Source organism: Colius striatus, chromosome 3 (genome assembly GCF_028858725.1).
Source record: "Colius striatus isolate bColStr4 chromosome 3, bColStr4.1.hap1, whole genome shotgun sequence".
NCBI classification, from domain to species: domain Eukaryota; kingdom Metazoa; phylum Chordata; class Aves; order Coliiformes; family Coliidae; genus Colius; species Colius striatus.
In genome coordinates, this window is record NC_084761.1 from 45148689 (window position 1) to 45171602 (window position 22914).

Consider the following 22914-nt stretch of genomic DNA (forward strand, 5'->3'; position numbering starts at 1 on the left):
GCTGCTGCTGTGAGAGCTCTTACTTGAGAACTGTTTCTGACTTGCTTTCTGTTTCAGCCCTGTGGTGATCAGCTTTGGAAATGGCACACCACTCTAGGGCTTCCCACCTGCCCAACAATGACTCAAACAAAACACTGTTAAGCAACAGCTGAAATCTGCCTTAGTACAGTTGTTTACAGTTGTAGCATGGATCAAATTTTTGTATTTAAATTGGTGGATACAGTCATTCATTGGAGAATAAAACACTTCAGAAAGATTAATTAGAAGTCTGTCAGTTAGCTAAGTAGCCATTATTTACCTGCATCTGAAATTAAGCCACAGCACAGCAAAGTCCTGACTTACCCAAACAATCATTCTGAAAGTAACGCTCAGAAGCCCAAAATGAAGGGATGTTAGTGGGTGACCTGCTCAATAGCGAAGTTGCTATGGCCTGCTACCACAGAACTCCACCTAGGATGCTGTAGGAGACTTTCCAGCTGTGTGTGGTTTATCTGAGCTGGGCTGCTTTGCATGAAGCTAACAAACTGTTCCCTGAGGCACCGCACAGGCCAGACCTTCACCTACTGTAATTTAACATCACGGTGCTGCCTGCCCTCAGTTGTAACCCCTTAGTTATATTCACAAAGGATGAATTCAGGATCTTTTTCCCCGCACTTAAGTGCACTTAAATTTGCTCCTGAAAAGCAGAATAAAGGCTTAAGTGTAGGAAGTAATTTTATTGTCGAAATAAATGCCTTATTTACAGAGATAGTTACTTTACAGTTTTACAAAGCAGACACAGTTCTTCTCAGAATAAAATATCAAAACAGTGACAGATTTAGCACTGTCGAAATGCAGTTTATTCCAAAAAGAAATCTACAGCAATCATTAGACTAAATCATACCAATCATAGAATAAATGCTGTCCTTTGCAACTACAACAGTATAAAAAGGCTTTATCAGTCATGACCTAGTGGATGAAGTATCCGCTATACTTCTTTCTTCTTGAGTATTAGTGGACCTACATTATCTCCTGTTAATTCATTGTGCTTGTTGTGGGAGCCATCACAGACAGGGAACTGGAAGAAAACATACATGAGGAATTAGTGTAACTGTACAGCAACTACACAGTGATTTTTATACCAATAGCAAGGTACTCTTGGCCTAGGAAATGTTGCTAGTTCCTCCTACTATGTCCTGTTTCAACACAGAATCATAGAAGCGTTTATGCTGGAGAAGACCCTTAAGAGCATCGAGTCCAACCACTCATCTAGCACTGCCACATCCACCACTAAACCATGTCCCCAAGGGCCACATCTACGTGTCTTTTGAATACCTTCAGGGATAGTGACTCCACCACTTCCCTGGGCAGCCTGTTCCAATGCTTGACAACCCTTTCAGCGAAGTTTTTCCCAATCTCCAATCTAAACTTCCCCTGGTGCAACCTGAGCCCATTTCCCCTCGTCCTATCACTTTTTACTTGGGAGAAGACACTGACCCCCACCTTGCTAAAAACTCATTTCAGGCAGTTGTAAAGAGTGATAAGGTCTCTCCTTAGCATCTTCTGCAGGCTAAACAACCCCAGTTTCCTCAGCTGCTCCTCATAAAACTTGTTCTCCAGACCCTTCAACAGCTTTGTTGCCCTTCTCCGGACATGCTCCAGCACCTCGGTGTCCCACTAATGGGACCTAATGTCCTTCTTGTAGTGAGAAGCCCAGAACACAGTACTTGAGGTGTGAGCATCAAACAGTCTCCTATCAGACATAGGACACATGTTACTAAGGAAGAAAGATTGCTAACAGATAACTCAGTTTGTAAGGTCCTAAAATGGTTCCTCTTAGACACAAACGCCTTAATGGTTGCTCTTAAATGCCTTTTCTCTCAAAGGATGCAATGTATTTCCAAATACTAAATAAGGCTTGCTTGGTCTTAATCTACTCACAGGTGGTCACTGAGTGTTTCTAGAAAAATCCTTATTGTGTTTCTTACAAGGTTCTACAGTTTCTTTCAGTATGGAGACAGGTTCACAGAGGAAAAAAAAAAAGCAACTGTGCCATTCTTAAAAACCAGGAAAGTAATCTAGGTTGACCTGCTTCTGCAGGGGGGTTGGACTGGATGATCTCTAAAGATCCCTTCCAACCCCTAACATTCTATCATTCTATGTTTCACTTCCAAGAAAAAGCAACAAGTCAATATGTAGCAATTGACCACCACAGCACTGATAAAAACACACAAGTTTCAGTCTCTACTCCTACAGTAGCACAAAGTGTCTTACCGTCTTAGAACGCCAACACCTGCAGTAAGCTTTAGTGAGGCAGAGATCTTCAATGTTTATTTCATTCACTACTTTTGGATTTTCCTTCTGGATCTTGAGGTTAATCAAGCTATCCTTCTGCTGTTTCTTCCTGGGGAGGAACGGACGAACAGCGAGGTAACCAAGCAAGGCCAGCACGCCCAGGAAAGGCAGCAACCGCAGCCATTCTGAAACTAAACACAGGGAGAATGAATGGCACCGCTTCAGTACGGCACAACATCAGCTACTCTCAGATGACTTAGGGCAGGGAATGGGGTTGCTCAGTCAGCAAGGCTCTGAGGGAAAACAAGACTCTCTGGTTAAGTCTCAAGAAGAAGGAAGGCTTGGATTAAAACCTGAGGTTTTCCTGCAGACAAGGTAAAAATTTGAGTCCTAGAATTTCACGCAAAGTTTTATTTCAGCGCTCAAGAAGATGACTCAATTGAGAATAAATCCCAAACAAATAAAAGACGTACTAAAATTATAAGGGTTCAGCCTCCCCGAGGTAAACCAGCACCATGTACCGGCAAACTGGGCGTGATTACACGTGGGAAGTAGATTCAATGCTGGTCTCTTAACATTCTGCATATAAAGAACTATTAAGCCTATTTATAATTCCATTTTAATTGCTTACTTCACATTTTTAGCTGCTTGAAATTGTCATGGGTTTATTTAAGGTTTTTTCAGAAACTTCTAGAAGTTACACCTTCAGAAACTGAGCTCTGTTTGTTCAGGGATCTGCAACCATTTAGTACAATGCACAGAGAAAAAAAGAATCCTGAGATCAAGTAGGTTAAGCCACAGAAAATTGCTTTTTACCAACCTGAGAGACTTCTTTTAAGTACAATTAAGAGATTCAAGTATCCTCTGTAGATTTAGCTGCCTTGCTACACCACTTTATATCTTCTAGACATACTGGTGAAAGACTTACTAGACCTTTTAAGAAATTCATCAGCATCTGGCATAAGATCTGTATTTATTAAAGGTGGATCCACTTTTCCAGCAGAACACGCTGTGACAATACTGCAGTGTAATTTAAGTACCGCGGTGTGATAAAGGAAAAAGCATTTTTCTAAATTTCTGGAGAATACAATAAACCCAAACACTCAGGTAGAGAGAGAAGAGAGTTTTAAAAGTATTTTAAAATGAGAAACAAAGATGTGTAATGACCTGGAGCACAAATAGCTGCACAAGCACTTTACTTTGCAAGATAAGACACTGTAGTCAAGTTCCTCCTTTAAACAATTCGGGATCAGACATAGCAAAATTTTGTTCTACAGTTTGTTCTTTGAGGTTAAGATGTATAAGAGGAAATGCAATGGAGCAGGTTAAGGATGCTAGGTAGGCTGTAGCTCTCAGAAATTACATTGTTCTGTATAGCTTGATTTTATTTGTAATACTAGAGCATATGTTTGTACTAATACTTTTCCAGTTAGAACACAACAGCTTTTTCTTAGTAATTTTTATTTTCTGGAAGTATACCATGTAATGAAAATACTTTGTGGGACTAGTTTTATGTTCTTTGAGCTTTCTGTAGCCTTTGACACGAAAGTGACATGTACTGCATTTAGCTGAGAATGCACCAAAGCTGTTAAAGGCACTAAGGTACTAAAGGCACGTACCTTTCCACACGTTTCAATAGTCTTGCCACATCTGCACTTATATATATAAGAAATGACAAAACCTGCTAAGAGTCACTGCAATAGACTAACCTCTGTTGCTGTTTTCTCAATTCCTCCAACAAGCTGTAAGCTCTGAATAATAATATTAACACTGAGATACTTAAATTCAGTTACATAAAACACCAAGTTCCCTCAATAGCAGTGCCTGTCTGTCTCTTCTGTCGTAACTGTCCCACAACACCCTGCCTATAGGAATCCAAATGCACTTTTTGACCTTACACAAAGAGCCAACTTGAAAGGTACTTTGGCCAGTGAAGAAAATTTGCCAACAGCCAGGTTAGATCACAAAATGGTAGGGGTTGGAAGTGACCTTTAGAGATCATCTAGTCCACTCTGCTGCTAAAGTGGGTCCACCTAGATCAGGCCACACAGAAACAGATCCAGGCGGGTGTTGAAAACCTCCAGAGGAAAGATACTCAATTTGGAAAGAGGTGGATCCCTACTACAAAGCTACTCTGAACTCTTGAGACAGTACAAACATTCCGACAGGTGCACCACAATCAGAAGCAGGTCACCTATCAAGTGCATCATGAGTGCGACTGGGCTGAAATGGACACATAGAAAGAAAATGTCTCGCATAAGAATTAAATGTAATTAATATGGACTGGCAACTAAACAGCAAGTGGCATTTCAGTGCTGCTTGAAACTCCCTGATATGACATAAAAAAATCAGAACAGCGGTCATGTCTATGGGAGACTCATAACCAGTTGGGTTCATCCAAATGAAACAGGAACGTGACAGCTGTAACCTCTGAGAAAGGAGGTTTTGCATCATGCTAACTGCTGATAACAAGTCCCATCTTCACTAGCCTGTGATTTCTTTACATATTTCTAATGCAGGAGTCTCTGGAAAGTCCTCCAGTTGCCCCATGTACAGTAATAATAAACTGACTTGTTATTGCCAAAATACCGCCAGAGGCTCATCCTTTTAGTCTCAAAAATCAACACAATCATGTTTCTAGAGCATGAGAGACAAGATACTGTCACAAAGTTAAAAAAGTGACAGATCTTCAGACTGGACAGGCAGAGGAGGGAGAAGAGTTTCATCCAAACCAATGCAATGATGAATTCCTAACAAATGTAAGCTGCTCTTTGGTTTTGAAGCCATTCATACCTTTCTGAAGCAGGTGTAAGGCAATTCACAAAGCTGTTTATTTTCACAGATGGTAAGTCAGAATTCAGCAATTACATTGATTCTGGAGATTCTTTATCAGTTCTGCTGCATGGGAAGAGGCAGTCTTTGGAGTCAGAAATGGAGAGTAGAGTATCGAAGAGGTTAGTCTTCAAACTTGATTTGTTTTAGACAGAGACCAATCCCAAAGATAAGTCCTGGAAAGTATCAGGAACATCACTGAAACAGGAATGCCCAAAGAATTCCAAGAAGCTGAGGTCATGGACCATAAGCCACAGCTACATTTTTGAGAAGAGGTTCTCTTAACTTTTAGTCCATCAGTAACAAGTCCAAAAAAAGGAGCACATCCTGTGAAGAGAGAGAGACTGGCCAACCCCGGAGGGTCAAACCAAAGCAAGTGGTCCCTGTTTGCCTTTCACCAACTGCTCCTTTCGTATCTTTCATTTTTATTTATATTCAGCTAATTTCTGTGGAAATAACCCTATGTAGACACAAAAGCAGCTTCTTACAGTAACAGCTCAATTGCAAGCCAAAATTTTAACAAGTGTTAGCTACCAGTCAAAATAAAGATTTTTGAACTCTGACTACATCTAATCTCAAAATGGATTCATACAAGTTCAAATTACTTACTCAATTACACTGTCTTCAGACTAATAAGCAGTTCTATCCCATTTTCTGTTGTTTGCTTGGGTCTTTTAAAAGGGTGTTTGTTATCATGGTATCACCCTTCTTTCCCTCAGTACTGTAAAAGATGATCCACAAAACTGTCCTATTCCTGCCTGGCAGCCTGTTACATTAAAGTCATTCTTACCACGTAGGTCAAATGTAACACAGCCCACACAGGACTGTGTCATGTTTATGGAAAGAAGCCCAGCACCTAGATTCTTACACAAACCTTGACATTCTGACCACATGCTATTTTGAGCTGACATATACCAGGATAAAGAGCAAGGCCAGCATGAGACAACACTGTTCATTTCAGCAAACACGAGAAGAGAAGGGTGAAGTAGCTACAGCAAGAAACTGAAAGAGGCTTCTGAGCAGCAGCAGCGCAATAATTTAGATATCTATTTTCAAACTCAAGGTCAAACATTCTTTCCTTACTCCCTCACTGCTTTTACCTTCAGGAGTTTTGTGTTGGACACTAACAGCCTTCCTCTCTCCAAGCAAGTAGTTTTCAATTGTGATTTGGGGAGGTCACAACAGACAACACATGACTCAAGATTTTTAATCAGTACACTATACAGTATCTGATACAAAAGGAAAGGCTGCAGGAACTGGGGCTATTTAGTCTGGAGGAGACTGAGAGGAGATCTTATTAACATTTATAAATATCTAAAAGGTGGGTGTCACGAGGTTGGGACATCCCTTTTTTCTGTTGTAGCTAGCAACAGGACAAGGGGTAATGGGATGAAGCTGGAACACAAAAAGTTCCACTTAAACATAAAAAAACCCTATTTCACTGTGAGGGTGAGAGAGCAGTGGCACAGGCTGCCCAGAGGGGTTGTGGAGTCTCCTTCCTTGGAGGTCTTCAAGACCCACCTGGACATGTTCCTAGGCGACCTGATCTAGGTTGACCTGCTCTAGCAAGGGGATTGGACTAGATGATCTCTAAATGTCCCTTCCAACCCCTACCATTCTATGATTCCCTATACTTTTGGTCTACTGTTTATATAACTGATGCACTATAGGAGCCGAAGTTGCATCTGCCTGGCAGCTAACTAAGGTTTACAGAAGCAGGATTGCACTGCTCCAGATTTGGCTTCTGGCCTGCCTTTGCAAACAAGGTCTATGCTAGTGAGGGTTTTATAGTGCTGACCCCTAACTAAATTCAGTAGATGCTACCAGAGGACAAATACTAAAGCACTTTAAACATTTTCAGATCTATATTAGTTCTCAGTTTCCAAAAATAAGCAAAGGAAAATGCTTGATATATTTGATACGTCATTTGCCAAAAAATACGCTCCTCTGTAATTTGTAGGAGTAGTAAACACAAAAGAGAATATTAGGCTAATCCTCTCTATTGTCTAATAGTTTTTCACTAATGGAAATTCAATAGATATTTTCCAGCAGAAACTTACAGGATGATAACTCTAGGAACTGGGAACTCCTTCCTTTTAGAGGCTTATGACATTAGGACAGGACAGATTAAGACCATGACAACAATATAGAAGAGGCAGCGATGGCTGAAGCAATCTGGTTTTCTCAGATGAAACTTAGGACTGAAAACAAGCTCTGAATGAAGGTAAGCAAGACTCTTCAAAGACCAACAGGCTTTCGATAACTTTCAATAACTTTTAAGCAATAAGAGATCATTTCTTAAATTTAGGTGCCTAGGATGTGACTTACTATGATTTCCTTTAGGAAAACTTCACCGTGCTGCATTTACCCTGTGTCATAACTTTAAGCACCTTGTACAGTTTTGCTGGCTTTTGTTCATTTAATTTCCATTTTCATTTGTATCCACCCTAAGATATATCAACTTGATAGTAGATATGAGTCTAGTCTAGCTGACCGTTGGAAAAAAATGAAAGGAGCATTAATGTGTTGTCTCCATAGCTATTTCTTTTTAATTATACCTCTGTTGCCCCTTTTTAGAGTGTTTAGCAAAAGATTGGTCAAAGAAATCAGTAAGAACTAGAGGCAGTGGATTTTTTTCAGGTATGCTCATTAAATACTCCCAGGTTTCAATGCAGTTTCTGACTTGGATCTTTCTTCTACCTTTGTTTATTATTTTTGGGACTGATATTTCAGGTTTGGTCTCCACTTCAAGTTTGTTTTTTGTTTCTTGCCCTCCTCCCAGATTCAAGGAATTACCTCTCAGTGGGGTAAATACCATGACAACAAACCAGTTCTCCTCCATTTGTCATTCTATTCTAAAAAGTTCTGACTAGAGACTTTCAGAATAGACATTATTATTACTATGCAATGTGAACAAACACAGAAGCTGCACAAGTAATCTTGTTACAGAAATGTACATGTGGACAGGTGAAGCAAGAAGATATTAGACTCAAGCATTACTAGACAAATTATAAGCACAACTTAAGTAGGAAACAGCCAATTGCAAGGACTATCAGAAGCTGCACTGTTCTGCAGCTTACTGCATTCCCTTCCTCCCAGCTTTGTAGCAGCTGAATTTCTCTATTTGGTTAATATCATTCACAGTATTTTTAGATGACAGAGTAATTCTGGAGAATGAAGACCATTTCATTTAAAATGAGTTTCTTTGTCAAGGGAAAGACAACTGGACTAAGTTTACAAGCAGCATAAACACACTGGGAAAAAAAGTGACTCAAATTTGTTTTTAAATAATTTATGTCTGTTCTAAATCGATCCATTTTCCAGCACTGTTAAGTTATATAGCTTAGTGCTGCAATATAAACATTGAGGGTTGATTCTACACTTTGAAGACTTTTTCTAGTTCCAGAGTTTCTGATAGAGCATTCCTTATTATGACAAAACTAATCTTGTCATTTGAGGTTCTGCCTGTTATCACAGCTGAGCCTGGGCTCAGCCAGTTCCAGTTTACAAGGCACTAGAAGCACTGAACACCTAAAGAATTTGCTAGTATTTTGCTTTCTCTCTTGTTCACTTTGTGACTGGTCTATGATTAATGAATAGCTACGTCCACTCCCTCAACCAGAAAATGCCTATGAAAATGATTAAAGAAACCCTAACTTTGTGTATGTTAGCAGGCTTCCAGAAACCTTTTTTTAAAATCGGTATCTCCACCCTCTATAACCTTGTAAACAAATGAAGAGGCTGTGTTTCAGGCCTTCATCGTACGGCCTCTGACTTGCTGGTGCTTGCACAGAGAAGAATTTTAAGCACAGTGTGAATGAGCTGGGGCCGAGGAGTCTGGCACGTTTCACTCTATTATGTTACTCTGACCGTTATCATCTACCTCACTGGGTATCTTCCATGTCTTGCCGGATAATTCTCCTGCTAAAACAGTTTAACGTTTGAGGTGTCCCCTCTTCTGTAACAGATAACTTGTTTAGCAGAACTTGCAGAAAGCGAGCGATGCCCGAGGCGAGCAGTGGAAGTCGCAACACAATACGGAGCAGGCCCGCGGGCCGCGCCGGAGCCCAGGCCATCCCCGGCCCTGCCGCGCTCCTCACGCCGCCCGCGCCCCCACCTACCTGTGAGGCGGAGGAAGCCGCCGACGCTCTCGGGAAGCGGCAGGCGCTTGAGGTACGCGGGCAGCTGCACCTTGACGATGCGCGCCAGGCTCTCTAGCACCATGGTACCAGCCGTCAGGGAAGAAGTGGAGTAAGCTACCGCTACCCCACGCCGCAGAGATCGGCGCGCTTCCTCGGCCGCTCCCGCCCCGCATGCGCCGCCCCTGCCGGCCGCCGTGTCACGCGTGCACCCGCCGCCTGCGCAACCGCGCGAGACGCTTTCCTGCCGGCGCCGCGGGGGGGCGCCGAGCCGAGCCGAGCCGAGCCGAGCCGAGCCGAGCCGAGCCGAGCCGAGCCGAGCCGAGCCGAGCCGAGCCGAGCCGAGCCGAGCCGAGCCGAGCCGAGCGGAGCGGAGCCGAGCGGCGGGGGTTGGGGGCTCTGCTGCCGCGAGGGGGCGCGCGGGCGGCGCCAGCCGTTAGAGCTGGGAAGGAGCGGCGGCGGGAGCGGAGCCCGGTGGGCAGCGGGGCCGGGCCGGAGCCGCGGCCGCGAGGCACCTCCTGGGTCGGCTTCGTTCCTCTCAATTGAAGGTACAGCTGGAGAGGTGAGGGACTGCGACTTTAGTAACATGTGGCGTGTGATTTATACGTTATCTGTCACCTGTGGTCACCCTCCTGTGTTCCAGTTGCGTTTCATGTCGACGGTCTTAGAAACACTGAAGTAAAAGACTGAAAAATTTTCTTCATACGAATGATGGTTTTCATATTGTAACATAGCTCTTCTGTGAGTGCAGGATACTGTGAGTGCAGGGAGTCTGAATATTACAGGGAGAGGTCCATCTGTTTGGCAACAGTTGGTGCAGAACAAGTTCTATCTCTGAGCGCAATACCTAATTTGATTTAATTTTATGTCAAGGAGAGACTCGTCATTTTGGCATAGAAAATTGCCCCTGTATAGCCTGGTGAAAAAATTGGGAAATATACAGCCATTCTGGGTCAATTTAGACAACCCAGACAGACCTGAAATCTCTTGTGTCACGAGTCCAACACCATTTCGTTCAGGTGGTTTACTACTGTCAGTGAATCCATCAAGTGCAATGGCATATGGCACAGAGCATGACCATCTTCAGGAATGCTGAATCCTTCTAGAAGATGTATCTCCTTCTTTATTTGGTGATGACTGGAGCGTAGTTCTCTCTCTTCCCACAAGGTGTGGAAAAGACACCATATCTGCCTGTATCGACTGCGGACTTTTCCTGCTGGCCCAGAACTGGTAATTAAAAAGTTTTGGGATGAATTAATAGTTAATAGGGTTGAGCAAAGCAACCATGCAACAAAGCAAGTAATCATAGGTGTTTCTTGAGTGAGAGGAACCCGCTGGTCTGTCTGAATCTACTCGGCAGTACTGTTTGCCTTGTATTGACTGGGATATACAAACCCAGTGCTAGAGCTCTTTCACTAGTTTCTATTAATGAGAATATTCCTGTGATGTCAGAGCATCTTAGTTCCCTACCTCACCTAAGTTTATCCTTGTAATGACTATGTCTGATGCCCTAAGATGACTCCTTTTTGTGTAGGCAAATGCCTGCTATTAGGCAAGGTAATGAAAGAGCAAAATGATTATTCTGACACATCAGATGTCATGATGTAACCTTGTTTGTTAGATTTTCTGAGCAAAGAATACATAAGGCTGAAGACAAGATAAGGTAAATCCTCCAGCTCTGGATCAAACAACTTCACATTGAAGATGAGAGCCTGTGGCCTTCCTTCATTCTCCCTTTCTTGTCCTCCTCCAGCTTTTGGATGCCAGCTGTGATACCGGGAGCACAGCTGACACTTCACTGAAGCTTCTGAGCCCTGCTGTGGTGCCTTTGATCAGTGCTGCCCTGAGCAGACTGTGAGACAATGCGCAGCCGCATGCTGCAGAGAGGAACTGTTATCGCTGTGCCTCGCCTGTCTACGTAGGTATCCGTTGACATAACTCCTCAACAGTTTTGGTATCTGAAAGCCTGAAGTCATACACTGTGGGAAAACTAGAAAGGATGAAGCCTGAATGAGATTCTTAACTGAAGAGCAGGCAAAAGGTGGGTTTTAGAAACTACAAACTGTAGTTTGTACTGGGGCTCAGGAGATGTTTGTTCACTCTAAAACTTGGCCCCAAACTTCCTGTTTGAGTTTAGGGGAAAATGCAGGCTCCAGGCCTGCTCAGTCCCACAGAAAAGAGGGTTTTATGCAATAGCCCATCTGCAGGGACCACATTACACGGTCAGAATCAGTAAACATGCAGAGGTTTACCAGGAAGGTGTGATATCTTCCTTCTGTTACACATGTTTAACACCCTATGTGGGTGTTCTTATTTCACGGGCAGATTGCTTCATCAGGATTTTATCAGCATTCTTTTTAGATTTGCCTCAAATCTCAATGCTGTTGGGTATTTGGAAAATTTTCTAGCTTTTTTTTGGAGAGATGAATATGCAACAATTTATTCTTGCACATTTAGCTTCAGTTTGTGAACCATTAAAAAGCAGAGATTGGTTAGGATATATAGGAGTTGCTGTAATAAAAGTAACAACACAAAATGCCCAAGCATAGATACATGACCAGAACCTAGACCACTGATACTGAAATACAATTATTGCTTTGAGCAGTAGGTATCCTCTATCACTGGGATTATTCATCTAGCAAGAACATTACAGGTAAAATGGAACATAGAGCCCTTAGTACTAGCTCAGGTCTTTTACCTGGAATTCCCAAAACACAGCCAAGAGAAGCAGCCTTATTAACTTACTGCCGGGCATGCATTGATGAGAATGGCAGAAAAGTTTATGATGCAGATGCAGATCACGGTTGGCAGAATTTATTCTGCCAAGCATCACGTCACTACAACATAGCTGCATTGCTCCAGCTGGCAGTAAAAACAAGAGTTGCCTTCAGCATCCACAAGCTGGTTGGTCCTGGTCCAACAGACTGAGCATAGGTGAAAAGAAGTTGGTTGTGTTCCTCTCCTTGTTGCCCTTCAAAAATTGCTTAATTTCCAGGCTGTCTAGGACACTTAAGGTTTGCAAAGGAAAAGAACACTTGTGAATTATATTTATTTATTTTGTTACCAAGCACACACTAGTTAAGGATAGAAGATGAAAGGTTCTGAGGCAGCAGACACACAGTCCTTCCATCTCTAAAACAAGCCTATGTAGCACAGTAATTTGCTCAGCACTCTTTTTGTAGTAATGTGCTTTTCTATCAACAGGATATCTTATGGTGTTAAAACCATTTTCTTGAAATTAGCATTGCCATTCTCCATACTGAGCACCCAGAATAATCTCTGCAGCAAGGAAGAGTACTGTGTGCCACTAAAAACTACCCTGTCACCAAAGAGCTGGCTTCTGTGACCAGCAAACCCAAGCCTCTGTTTAGGAGGAAGCTAGATCTCTGCCTATGGATCCCAATCATTTCACAATGAGGTGTGATTCGCTGCTGGCCCTGCTGTATGCTGCCCCACATCCTGACCAGTGTTTTAATCACTTAAAGAAACATGGTCAAAGGTATTAGCAAAGGTGACTTAACAGACTTTGATAGCAAAGTTCACTCTATTACTTAGTACATAGAGGAAATATATAAAGGAAAATCAAGTTAGAATTGATTCACAGAGACTGGAGATACAAAAAGGTAAGGGAGACCCTCCTGTTGAGTCATGAGGTGCAGAATGGACTCCCTTGCTTTCTAAACTCCTTCTCAGGGCTGAGTCTAGGTGCAGATGGATCCAGACTTTGTCCCAGACTTGGTCATTGGTTTACATCTAAAGGATTATATGTGCACACTTGATCCTGCTATCACTTAACTAAGGTTTCAAAGTTTCAGCATGTTTATTTGCAATTCACTTACCTGACGAAATAAGGGGTCTCTCTGCGTCTCTGTCTGGTGTTAGTTCACTCTGAAGTTGAAACTCTAGCTTCCCCAAAGCAGAGTCTCAGGTAAAACAGTACTGAAAAATTACATCATTTAATAGTACAGCAAGATCAGCTCAAGCTGGGTGCCTCCAGAGAGGGACCACCTGAACAAATGCCTGGACAATTATACCCTTACAGACTATTCACCCACTCCTCACAGGACAGTTTGGTCCAATTCTGGGCTACAGAATCACAGACTCTTAAGGAGGTCTTCTTGTTCCTCACTGGACCCTTTCTCTGTCTCGAGACAGACTGTTACTTTGTCAAGTTGCAGCTGCTGTTATCTCCTGGTTTGGGTTATCTCTGAAGGCCATGTTTAGCTTAAGTGGGTACATGTTCAGTAAATAGTGAAAGTTTAAAGCTTGCAGCCTAAGGCTTCAGCAAATCTCGCGACCCACACTACGTCAGTAAAGCTAAGCAAACGACATACTAAATCACACAACATTATAACTGTGATTCATTCTGTGAAAATTTATTTAAGCTAAAATGAGAAATATCTCAACATTGAGAGACATCCCTGCTCAAGGGCACAGTTGCCTGCCATGCAGTCCAGTTGCTGTCCAGGAAGAACTCAAATTGGGCACATCCCACAGTCCATCATTGATAAAATATCTTGTTTCGAGGAGCAACCTTGAGAGGCATCCCTGCTCACAGGGAGATGGGTGCCATGCAGGCACGCAGCCTAGCAGGGAGCGCTCAGAGAAGGCTCACTTAGGCTGTCATATTTACGGGCTAAAGCAGTTGGCTCATAGTCAGATTGCACACAATGGGAGAAGTATGCACAAAACTCCTTGTATCCACGGCTTTTTCTGTATCGGTGCTCACTGTGCTCTTCCTTTGTGGGTTTCCTAGAGGAGCTCTTTACCCCTTTTGGAGCCTGTACCAAACTACCGAGAGTTTGGTTAAGGTGGGATTGAGTACATCCGTCATGTATGCAAAGATCTCTCTCTCTTCCACTTCCCCCAAAAGCAAGCAAAATCATTGTACCCTGGAAGGGTGGTAGGAACTGTCACTCATTTCATGTGATTCTACATCAGTTAAGCAGCACTTTCAACACTCAACTATTAAATAACTGAACCTCAACAAATATGGAGTCTGGCTTAAAAATATAAACCATATGATCACATATATAAGGTCATTTTCCTCAATTTTATGCTTATGAACACTGCAAGCAAGTTGCAGTTGCATTGCATGTAGGTTAGGTTTTCATTTCTTATTTTTACATCCAGAGGTTTAATTGCCTTTAGAAGAAAGCTGCAGTTATCATGTTTTCACTTGACTCTGTCACTTGGCACCTTAAGTGGCTTCTGCTCGTGTTTATTGAAAATATCTAGTATTCTGTGGTGGACAAAGCACTCGAGAAAAATGAGTGAAGGAAATAAAACACATTTACAATAGAATCAATAGGGTAATTTTATGATGGCAGCTTTGTGTATGACAGAACAGAGCGGTAGACACTGGTTTTATTTATTCAAGAAAAATACCATGCTTTGATCTCTCAGCCCCAGGTTTAGCATTTGAATTTCTTCTTCTGACTACTGCTGCTGAGGAGTGAGAAATGTTATCTGTGAGTTGGGTATGAAACAAAGTTGAAGAACACCTCAACTCAGGAAGAATAGGTGTGTTCCGTGCTAACTTCCTAAATATCCACAGATATAGTTCGGTTACTGTCTACTTGCATTGTATGCTTTTTCCAAGCTGGAATTGTTTTTATGCAATGGTTGACGCTGGTCCCTGGTAGTGGTTTCTACGGCTACTGTAGCATTTGCAGAAATAGCACAAGAGGAAACTATGAATAGCCACTCGGTTACAAGTTACTGATCTCAACTGCCTTTATTTAAAGCACAGAAAGTACCACGTTGTGTGACACAAAACTATTGTAACATCAGCGAAGTAACACAAATGATGCACAAGACAGCTTCACGTTTTGACCCATTGCATGAATCATCCAGTCTTTCCATCCACATTAGGCAGCTGATCTGATATGTACCACATGTGGGGATACAGACTGAGCTGACTGCTGGTCGCATACAAACTTGCACAGATTTAGAACTTGACTGGCTTCCAGGGAGTTGCTAATTCACAAGAGTTTTACTCAAATGAGAGTAAGTATCCTTAGGATTCACCACTATGTTCATGAAAGACCTGATACATTACTGATTTGTGGCAGGTTCTGCCTGGTTTGTTGCAATAAACCAGATTGTCCCTTGGGAGGAAGCTGCAATGGTGGAAAACAGATACATCTTCCCCTTCTAAAGGACCTAAAGAGGCGAAAGCAGACATCATCTGTGAAGTACACGCTGCTAAATGAACAGATGGAAACTAAAACCATTATCAAAACACTGCATCACTCTTGTGATGGGAATTCCAGGGAAAAGAAGCTATATATATATCAATTATAGTCTCAGTAAGGGACCACTCACCATTCCCTTTTAAACTGCCTTGATCTTTGCTGTCAGTGAAGACTCTATATCCTTGGCCGAGCAACTAAGGGTGTATTTGTTCCCTTAATACTTTACTCCCTTGGTGTAATAGTTGTGATTGAAAGATATTTCCTTCATTCTGGAAGGCAAAGGTGAGAATGCCACAAGACTAATTCCCATGACGCAACGTGCATTTGTTGGCAGTGGCTAATTATAGCACAGAAAAACTACCAGCTTCCCCTGCTGAGCACAGAGTACAGGACCTCTGCAATACAACTGTGCTCTGCTTTTAAGTCCTTCCTCTGCCACGATGCCCACTGACACTGCAGTAGAACAGCAGTTTATCATTCCTTCACAGACTGCTGTGTAACAGCAGCACTGTGGAGATTTCTGAGCCAGTCTACCCTGTTCAAGGTTCACCAGGTCTGGCATCGACAGCAACCCCTACTCTTCTCTGTCACCTCACAAGAAATAGAGAAAAAAAAAGAAATAACCACCCCAAAACACCATGCCTTTTCAAATTCCAACAACAAATACATGTGTAACAGATGGAAATGAAAGCAGGGGAAAAGTGGCTATCCTGAGTACAAAGAAATTGTATGGAATAGTACTATAGCAGGTAAACATGATTAACAGCCTTTTTTTATGCCTATCTTAGTAACAGGTTTTCATATTTTTCTCAGAACTGCAGGTCAGCTATAGCACAGCGCACTTCCAGATCTAGGTAGCTGCCTATTCCCTAAAAGATTTGCAATCTACTTCCTCATTTACTTTCTAAGCTATTGACAGAATTTTATATAAATTCTGTACTTCAGTACATGGAGTTGTAAGGTCTGTAAATACATTTTTTTTAAAAAAATAAGGGGTTTTTTTCCCTTTGAATCAGTGGAGAAAGTGACCAACACACAGTCAGTCTCTAACCAATGAAGATGCTTCAGAATATTTTAAACTGCTTCCCGAAGAGGAATTAATTATTCAAGTTTTTTTTACACTTTCACGTGCGTTACTTTTTACAGCTCCTGGGATAGAAATGTTATAATTATTCGGAAAACAGGTACAGTAGAAATGGATACTGCACATGGTCCCTCAAAGTGCCTGTCCAATACGATTTGACAGTGTTAAAAATTCCATCATTTAGTCTCCAAATACCTCAGCCCTCCAGGCCTAATTGCAGCAGTATTTGTTTTTCTAATACAGGACCTAGACAGAGGCCATAAAATCATTTAACACAGGCCACCAAATAGTCAGGAAGGTCTACAAAATTATCTTTTTCCCTGCTGAATTAAAATCATTATGACTGGGAAAATCTTGGAACCCACTACCAACTCCTTAACCCAGAATTTTTCAGTGGAGTTTTAAGACGACATCCTATTATCAAAATAAGAGAATAAAATTGCAGCCTTCATTATCATTTAAGAAATGAATTAACATATCTCCCTTGTAAAAGTGACAAATGTATGTAATATTTCTTGAAAGGCTGAAAAGCATGCTTGACCTTGAAGAATAAAAGTCACCAGGAATACAGAAGGTTGCCTTTGCTTTATAATTTGCAAAATTTCCAACAATTTGCTGACACCTGACAACGTTTCATGACTACCCTGTGTGTCACAACCCACCCTCTCAGAAATATGGCCCTGATCCATTCCTCTAACCATAATGATGAACAGTGCAATAACTGGCTAATTTCAGTATTGGTGATTTAGAGTAATCAACAGAGTTCCCTGAATTACAATGTGAGAGCAAACAAGAATAATGTTCCTTCATTCTGAGAGATATATTTGAATGTAGTTACCTGGCTATTTGGGGTCTAAGCAAGCTCTTGGACATCTTAAAGTTAACTGGGACATACTAAAAACTGAAAAGATCAGCCAAATCTTTAATGATGAGGTTGCTCAAAAGGACAAAAACAAAAGCTAAATGACTCCTAGTACCACATGATAGTTGGCTTGCTAAATCCATTGTCTAAATACATGGCATTTACTCCTGTCAGTTCAAAGACAAACAAAATGAATAAAAAAGACCCTGAAGTATTTCTGTGGATTTTCTTATTTACTTAAATAATTATTTCAAATCAAGTAAATTCACCATGAAAAAAACAAAACACTGCAATCTACAAGACTACGTCATCATTTCCCCAGGGAAACATAGAATTATTTTGTATAGAACAGAATGGGGGGGAAACAAAAAAAAAGAGACAGAATGTTCTGCAATGACAAAAGGAAAAATGCTTCTAAATGAAGAGCAGCAGAAAGTCAACCTGATACCTCTGCTCAAGTGTAATGTTTATTTAGCTAGAAATACATGAATGATTCGCCAGCAGCACTGCCTCAGAAAAAAAGGGGAGCGACCAAGAAAGTTAGTTTGCTGCAGGCCATTTGGGAAGTCAATGGTACTAGGACTCTTAACTCAGAGATAGTCCCTGCCCCAAGTCTTCTGGGAACACCGGCTTGTCTCTGGGGGGAAACCTCCTAAGCTAAAAGGTGGTTTATACTTCAGTATGAAGTGCACCATCAGTGTCCTCATTAGCTCAGGCTAATTCCCCCATGAAAATTATGCTTAGCATGTAGCAAGCCAAGTAAATGGAAGCCTACACTTCAATCAGCGCCACATGTTGTGAAGTCTGACCAGCTTTGCCGGCATTAGGGACCCTGTAAAATATGTTAGATATCCTATTTGAATTAACTTTAATCCTTAACATTTTACCCGGGTATCAACTTTTCTAGTGTATTAGCTACACTGTACAAATAATTTGTTAAATCAAAACACTCCTCAAAAGTTGTGGTTTGTTATTACATTTGCATCTTGGATCAAGCTTTGGAGGAGCAACCGAATTAGGATGGTCCAAATCTGATTAGTAATCAATTACATCATGGTATTAAAAACAGACATATTTTGAAAACACTTCAGTGAGTCCTTTGGTATCTCCTTTAGTAAACATAATAGGCCAAATTAAGTATTGCTGAAAATAACTGTCAGAACTTGGTCATTTTCGCTAACAGTGTAGCTCCTACAGACTTAGCATGCAGTCTGATGGCAGCCCAAGGGGTCAAAAAACAGGTACAGCAAGGACAAGCAACCACCTACAAAGGGACGAGGTAAAGTAGGTCACCATTAAACACCTTTTTGAAGACATCTCCAACTGATGTACCCTAGCTAACTGAAACTGATAAAACTCTGAGGTGCTCCAGAGAGGCGTTTCACCAGCTGAACTCAGCCTGTGCTAACCTTATTTTTTAGCAACTGTGACTAATTGCTCAGCCCTACCCATTCCTATTTTAAGATGTTATTTTGCCATGTATGTTTATATTGTCTGTGTTTATTCAGGAATGTAAAGAATTCATATGAAAGGAGAAAACAAAGGTAGTAACTAACTGAATGACAACAGAACTTTTCGTTTTTCAAAACTGGCATCATAATTATGCTGTGCATGTGCTCATCAGACTTTCATGCTTCAGTAGCCATAGGGCTGAGTCAGCACAGAAAATGAACATTCTTGTTGACACAAACTGCTGCTGACTTCGAAAGGAGTATCTTTTTCATCTAGATCAAAAGGTAGTTTTGCTGGGAAAAAAAATCCTGAATACTTTGTATGAATACTAATAAATATCCTGTAGCAATTTTCAGTGATATTTGTTGTTTGAGTCGGTGAAAATAACATCATTAATATCATGTTGTCAAAACTTTCTTCTTGTAAAGTAGCTAAAGAAAATAGCTGAAAGAGGATTAAAAAGTGCTGAACAAAATTCTGACAACTCTAAGATTTTGTGGGCAACTTTGATTTTTGATCTCAGTGTAAGTTACTGAAGTATTTAATATTCTTACGAGTGTTACATGATGTTGCACAAGCCATGAAACCTTAGTGTGCCACTATTCAACACAACAATCTTTTCACTAGCACTTGTATGTGGACTTACACGTTAGATCTCATAACTCCCTATGCTGAGCAGCAACAGCTTAGAAAAGGGTTAATGTCAGGATTCAGTGTTTTGCCTCATGAACTAGCAGTGAGGTAAAAGGCACCACTATACAAAGGAAATGTGGAATAGTTTGGAAATCATTTCAGTGAAAATGTCAGAGAAGCTGTCAAAGAGACAACAGGAGATTAAGAACTGCCAAGTTGGAATACAAGACAAAAAGTTACCTATTATCCAATACTCCTTAGAAAGCTAACTGCTGCAGCCTTAACACACTGACCTTGGGCTGGGCTCTAGATGTGAAATGGTTTTGCTACCTCTTCTTCCTAACAGAGGGAGAAGTAAAGGTCCCCGATGTAACAGCAGGGAACTAGGCATGAAACACAAAAGCTTAACTATGACCTTGACATCCTTCTTGAAGGGTAGAAGCCCCCAGCCACGAAGGCAGGGCTCTTTGAAGTTAAAATAGGCATCAGGTAGAATCCAATGACATCCTCAAACCTGTTTTTCTTCTGTCATGTAATGGCACTTGGATTGGCAAATTCAGCATTTTTTTGTTTGTTATGTTAAAAAAAAAAAAAATCCAATCTTATCAGCTTTCTTCTGTGATCTTATTTTTCAGGGTCTCAACTGAACCAAAAGGGTCTCCGATAAGGTGAGTTTTGCTCAGATTAAAGAGGGATTCGACTGCAAGCTTGATTTATGATAATTAAAGGAAAAACAAGTTGGACAGGATGCTGAAGAGAAAATTGGGGCCTGGTAATACATGCAAACAAAGAGAAGCTGTTGTTGTTCATCTTAGTGCTTTGTTTTCCAGCAGCAGAAGCTGTTGTGTTTTGTCTCCTCCAAACAGGAACTAATAATGATCTGGTGGACAGACTAAGAAAACAGATATCACAGATATCTTGCTTTTGTGGAAGCAATTTCTTTTCTTTCCTAAAAAGTAAGATCTTTTTTGGAGACATTTTGCATTTTCCTCTCAGATATATGAAGCGTCCTGTATGGAATGCTGCTTGGTGTTCAGCCTGCTTGGTTGCTCCACCTGTTCTGAAGACAGGTAGAACAGCATACTCAAAATGTCTCAGGCAAGTGAAAGTGAAACACTGACACTGACATGCAAGCAGTTTACACTAACCTTTAAACTAAGGCTGAGACTCTTTCCCTTCCTACCCTCTATGGTGAGGGGAAGCACTATAACAATATACCAAAGCAACCCCTATTCATGCTCGTTCTACTGGAGCATCCCAAAACACCTGACTGGCAAATTCAGCTTCCAGGACTAAAATTCAGCTTTTGTGGACCACTTGGCTGTACAGTGTTCTGTAACATCATACCCGAAGAAGCAAACAAAGTTCCAAAATGAAGTTCAAGTCAGCTGCTCTAGTCTCAGTTTTCTTGTGCAAACTGTTTATTACTGTGCCACATCTACAGAGCTATTTTGCATAATAAGCCTCTGAAAATCTAATCCAACTCTACTACCTTACAAGGACTAGACACAGGAATATCTCTCTTCAGCCACTTCTGAGGATTAGCTTCAAAAATCAACTTAAAATGAAGCAAACCCAAATAGACTGAGTAGTTCCACAATAAGTTGCAACATCCATATTCAGTAACCATCACCTGTGCCTCTTGCATTTTATGTAACTATATGAGGTATCTGTGCAAGTAGCATTATAGTACACCTGCTGCAGATGGTAAAGGTGAGAAACAATTTGTGCATGGCACATCCATATATTAAGGTTACGAGGCCTTACCTGCACCAGTATTCCTATTGAAGTAAAAAATCTATTTGAGTTTATTTCCAAACACTGGGGAGAAACACATGATTGTTACATCACAATTTGAGGAAAAAAGAGATCAATGTGAGAAGTATCATGTTCTCCAAGCAGGACTATGTGCTGTGACTTGCAGAAGTGGCCACAGAACTGTGAGTCTGTACCTGGTTTTACATTCCTACACAAGCCATTATTTTGTAGTACTTTGTCACCAGGAAGGCATTTATAAGTATTTAAATTGAACAATTTTTAAAGAAATTTAAAAAAAAAAGACCAGTGCATGTAATAAAGTGTTTGTCTAAACATATATAATAAAATAAAACGTGGAAACCTGTTTCTGAGCAATGGCTATAAACAAGAGCTATCCAATACATTTTAAATACTCTTTGGGGTCAAATGCTAATACAGATATGGTTTTTAACACATAACTGTTGAAAGCCACATAAACAAAACTGGATTTACCAGAATAACAATTCCTGTTGCCTTAAGTTAGCAGGGAAAATTACACACAGTCAACAGTATGTTTGTGCTGTTCTTCATTCCTTTGATCATACAGTAAGATGGGAATTGCAAGCCAGACCAAAACTCAGAATATTTTAAGTCACATATTAGAGGTCATTAATCTCAAATAATAACTTAAAATGTAGCACTGGAATACTGTTAAGTACTTGAATCTCTTGTGATGACAAACAATACTGAAAAAGTTCTGGAAGTTTATAAGCAATTCACAAGGCAGAGGAAGATGTCTGTGACCATAAGTTAGATACACTGGTGATTTGGAGTTTAATAGCATCCATAATCCAAAGCACACAAGGAATGGAAAGGTGATTTTCAGCAATATTCTTGAGTAAGATGATAAGAATATTAGTAAAATAGTTTGTGACTACACTTCCCAAATATGCTGTTCAGTACAATTAAAATAACCAGAAAAGGGAGACAACATAAGGAAATTTCTAGGAATGGTTCATGTGATCACAAAAAGAAACTGGACTGTACAAGGCATTGTTTTGTCTCTAGCCTGTGCATGATTTGAATGCTAAAAAACTATGGCAGTCCTACTACAGTACTGTTTTTAAAAGGAAAAGATAAAATAATTGCTCTCCTAATTGCCGCTGGCTAACCTGAAGCATTCATATTGAAAGTGTTGTTACAGAATCAGTTTTTTGAATATGCTGCCTTCTCCAGATAAACAATAATTAGCATCCTAGATAGCAAGAAAATGTAATAGTAGTGCAATAAAGGCACTACAGTGAATGCAAACTCACTTCAGTGCAAGGAATTTAGCTAATTCTGTATCTATAGTCCCTGGACAGCAACTGCTGTGTTTATTAATACAAAATATCCCTTCATTACAGCAGAAAGGCAGTCTGGCAATCTATCTCTGCTTGTTAGGAGTCCTTCCCCCACACACTGCTATGCATAAATCTACACATTTTATTGCTGTGATTAAAAACAAAAATAAAAAGCCTAGCTGGGTCATTTGTTGACGTATACATCACAAAATAAAAAGTCTCCAAGGAGACAAAGTGTCACACAATCTATCACTGCAAACTAAATAACTATTTGATGACTCTGACCTTTGTGCTGACAGTCTGTGTTACTGTGTCCTCCCCTTCGATCTCTTCCCCTGTACTGAGAAACATGGGTTTGGTT

The 22914-nt window shown here is 40.9% G+C and overlaps 1 protein-coding gene and 1 long non-coding RNA gene across 4 annotated transcripts; one reads left to right on the forward strand and one right to left on the reverse strand.

The window, feature by feature from the left end:
• Positions 1-701: 701 nt before the first annotated feature.
• Positions 702-9478, reverse strand: CISD2 (CDGSH iron sulfur domain 2). The gene is made up of 3 exons (XM_061993182.1): positions 9228-9478; positions 2254-2465; positions 702-1057 (listed from the first exon to the last, which is right to left on the reverse strand). Exons 1-3 carry the CDS (start codon positions 9328-9330, stop codon positions 968-970), a joined length of 405 nt encoding a protein of 134 aa, XP_061849166.1. The 5' UTR covers positions 9331-9478; the 3' UTR covers positions 702-967.
• Positions 9479-9674: 196 nt separating this feature from the next.
• Positions 9675-22744, forward strand: LOC133625148 (uncharacterized). 3 transcript variants are annotated; one of them, XR_009818468.1, is made up of 4 exons: positions 9675-9807; positions 10999-11286; positions 20109-20141; positions 20470-22744. It is a non-coding gene; the product is annotated as an uncharacterized LOC133625148 (long non-coding RNA). The 3 variants fall into 3 exon arrangements; XR_009818467.1 differs by having other exon boundaries at positions 20109-22744; XR_009818469.1 differs by having other exon boundaries at positions 10999-11163; positions 20109-22744.
• Positions 22745-22914: the final 170 nt, after the last annotated feature.